A 3,596-nucleotide genomic window follows, 5' to 3' on the forward strand; every position below is an offset into this window, starting at 1 on the left:
TTGATATTTTAAGATGTTCAATAATACATGAAGTGACACTCTATGATTGGTTAGCGATACCTCATAATACTTATTAAATTCAAATATATGAGATTTGATATTGAATTAGAATGTCATCTACTGGTGTTGGGTATCAAAATTTTACATAGCTATATAACTATTATAAGAGCCAAACTTATAGAGACCATGACAGAAAATAAGCCTAATGTAAAATTATATATAACAAATCAAATAAAAATTCAAGCTTTAAATCTCAAATTTCAGGGCTATTTTATTTCAACAAGGGTCCTAATTTTGGAAACTAACGAGAACCAACAAAAAAAAAATCAAAAAACAAAAAAAAAAATCAAAACTGAGCAATGAGAACTCAATTTGATTCAGTGCATTATAATTCTCTGTTCTCAAAGTTATGGATGCTATCAAACTACTATTTTGTGCAATTAAGCTACTAGAATAGTGGAGAAATCATTACTTTGCAAACCTCAATAGACCATACTTTCACATGAACAATCACTAAACTCAATTTTTATTTGATCATACACAGCTCGCCATTTTCGAATGTGTCACAGCAGTAGTAGCCAAAGCCATGCTTCTGGTTTATGCAAATTCTTCATTAGTCCTGAAAAAACAACTAATTTCGGTCTGTTACTGGTAAATAAATCTGAAGTTTATACCACATGTCAACTCATGGAACAGAAGATCAAAACTTTTTTTCCAGAAAGATATAGGAGCAATAGAACTAACTAAGAAAATTTGGAAGCTTTTTGAGCTATTAGCAACAACCATGAGACTTTCTATTCAAGTGAGGCACATGAACGAGCTGATCTTAACTAGAAAGAATGGTAAACTTGGTTGATCAGTTTGTGTCTTTTTCCATAACAAGTGCCTAAATAGTGCTATGATTTAATAGAATTATGGTAATGTCGAAAAATTCTTGATCCTACAAACAAAGAAATGGATATTGAATTAGCAGTCAGTGAGTCTAACCTGATTATTTGAAGATTGTTCGTGCAACTTATGAGGCTTCATATTCAAATCAATCATTTTAGTGTCACGCTTGGTGTGTCCATCAGCATTGGCCTCTGGTATGCGCACAGGGGAAACCCTATGATTTTGCTGGTGATTCTCTTCAGCTGTCATTTTAGAAGAAGGCTGATTCTGTCCTCCTCTTCGAGCTGCTTCGCCTTGATCACTACCGGGTTGGGAACCAGGTTCGTCGACATTACCACCGGGCTTATCTCCTGGAAACTATTGAAACAAGCAAAAGGGAAAAAAGTTTATCCAAAAATGAAAACACTAGAGAGAACAATTCTCATTGAAAAAGTGGACAAACCTCAACTCTCTGCCTCAACAAGAGATATCTTCCGTGTGTTCTTTTACCACCAACATGAACAATCATATCGCATTGCAAACAAAGGGAACTTCCATCTATCTCGCAGTAGAAAAAAGCTACATATAATTTCACAAAACAGTGTCAAAAACCTTATGTTCGATAACAACAAAGAAAGGACCCCTTTATATGAACAAGAAGAAGAAGAAAAAAGATATCATTAGCCTCCATACCAGGTGCATTTTCACAAATGTCACATCTAGGAACTTCACTGGGATTTGCTAAGCCAACTCTTACATGCCGACTAGCAAGTTTGTTGCACATGTGTACCTGCCATTCTCATCAAAAATCGACCCTCGATAATATTTAAACCAGTACAATCAAAGGGCATCTAGAAATCAAGTGTTAAAGCAACCAATTATTAACTGATTTCCTAAGCAAGAGACTCCAAAAGTTCAAACACAACACACAAAAGAGAGCTAAAAAACACTATTTTGCTGTGGCTGAAACTGAAAAGCATGATATGGGAAGATTCAATCAAACAAATTCACTTCCAAAAAGGGAAAAAAATAAAGGGTTCTTAGGATTTTGATGAACGAAATGGTTATTAGAAAAAAGACGATACCTTCTCATCACAAGCACGGCAAAGGGCAGCCTCGTCAGCAGCGCAAAACACGATTGCGGCGGCGCTTTCACAGGCGTCACAAAGTGTTCGCATAATTAATATCACCTTGTAATCTCATTTCTATAGCTAATAACCCCATAACAGCTCCATAATCCAATCTTAATTATATTTCCACATCAAAGGGACTAATACAAATACAAGTATGTATATTTATACAGCTAAAGCCTCATCAAAACGACAAAAGGAAGAAAACCCAGGTCACCAAAACTCTCAAACTCTCCCACCCTTGTAGATGTCCTTCTCTGATTGGAGGTTGGTGGTTGAACTAGTACTACTACTTACTACTACCTGCACCAGTAGTAGTAGTGGTGATAATGATTACACGGATGATGGGGAAGGACTCGGATTACAGAATAAGAGGATGAGCAAAAATCAAAACTTTATCAAAATAAAGAGAAAAAAAAGAAGAAGAGGGGTTTGGGTTTTTGGTGTTGGAGAATTAGGACAACCCCTTTTTTTTCTTTGGGTAGTAGAACAGTAGAGTAGTAGTAGTAGTAGTAGTAGTAGTAGTAGATGATTCGAGAAGAGACTTGAGTGTATTTGTGTGTATGGATGTATATGTGTGGATTTTGGACGCAAAAGACACAATAAATGAGATGGCTTTTGTCAACTTCGGTTGCTCAAGCTCACATCCATGGCCACAAACTCGAAAAGCAATGTGGGGTTGACACTTGATAATGCCACACAAGCCACTCTCACCCATTAGGTACATATCTGACTTGGGTCCCATCCGACCCACTTAGATTTTTGTTTAGTTTAACCCAAACCACACGACTGTCTCTCCTCATTGCTTTTTCTTTGGAACTTTGTATAATGTAGTGTCTTTCTTTCTTTCTTGTTTTCTTTCTTTGCTGTCCACAAAGGAATATCTATTCTATCGTAGATGAGTGTTCGATCTGTACCTAATTGGAATTGGTTTTCTTCATCACATCTGTCGATCTGTGTAATCTGTGTGAGGTCAGGAGTTGAGGAAGATAGACAGACCTGACTGGGAAGCAATGCTTCCCTCTCATTAATCTCGTGACCAACCAACCAACCAACAAACCCTCTCTCTGCTTTTGATGATAATACAAAGTTTCTCCATTCAATTTTTTGGATTTATTATTGCTATTTTGAGTATGATTGATGCATGCCTTTTTTTTACGGTCACAAAAAATCAAAGAAAAATAATAATAGAGATTTTTAAGTGAATGTGTGTGTATATTATGCTCTTGCTGACTAGTATTGCATTTGTCTTTTCTTAATTTTATTATGAAAAATATTAGACAGGTCGTTTCTACATTATATCTTAGAAATCAATTGAAATGAAAAATAGTAACACTTCATTTTGTACTGTTACATGGTTTATTTCCTTCAAATATTTATAAATATATATACGAAGTTTGTCATTTGAATTTATATTTGCTATCATGTAATAAAAAACTATTTAAAAAAATTTAATATAATTCTCGAATGGTTATTCAATGTTCTAAGAGTGTTTTGGACACTGAATCTAGGGCTACACATCGGGCGGGCTGGTCTAGCTCAGGTTGGTCGGGTTCGAGTTTGTCGGATTTTGGGTGAGAGAAGGTAATACTGAAC

At 35.6% G+C, this 3,596-nt stretch overlaps 1 protein-coding gene across 2 annotated transcripts; it reads right to left on the reverse strand.

Annotated features, from left to right (window-relative positions):
* Positions 1–245: 245 nt before the first annotated feature.
* On the reverse strand, positions 246–2,586 carry LOC133812737 (B-box zinc finger protein 19-like). Of its 2 annotated transcripts, none has more exons than XM_062246549.1 (5): positions 1,956–2,586; positions 1,564–1,660; positions 1,334–1,449; positions 988–1,248; positions 246–619 (listed from the first exon to the last, which is right to left on the reverse strand). In XM_062246549.1, the coding sequence occupies exons 1-5, from the start codon at positions 2,046–2,048 to the stop codon at positions 614–616; spliced, it is 573 nt and encodes a 190-aa protein (XP_062102533.1). In that variant the 5' UTR covers positions 2,049–2,586; the 3' UTR covers positions 246–613. The 2 variants fall into 2 exon arrangements, with proteins under 2 accessions (XP_062102533.1, XP_062102532.1); XM_062246548.1 differs by having other exon boundaries at positions 246–631.
* Between the last annotated feature and the right edge of the window lie 1,010 nt (positions 2,587–3,596).

The sequence above is a fragment of the Humulus lupulus genome, chromosome 1, assembly GCF_963169125.1.
Source record: "Humulus lupulus chromosome 1, drHumLupu1.1, whole genome shotgun sequence".
NCBI lineage: Eukaryota > Viridiplantae > Streptophyta > Magnoliopsida > Rosales > Cannabaceae > Humulus > Humulus lupulus.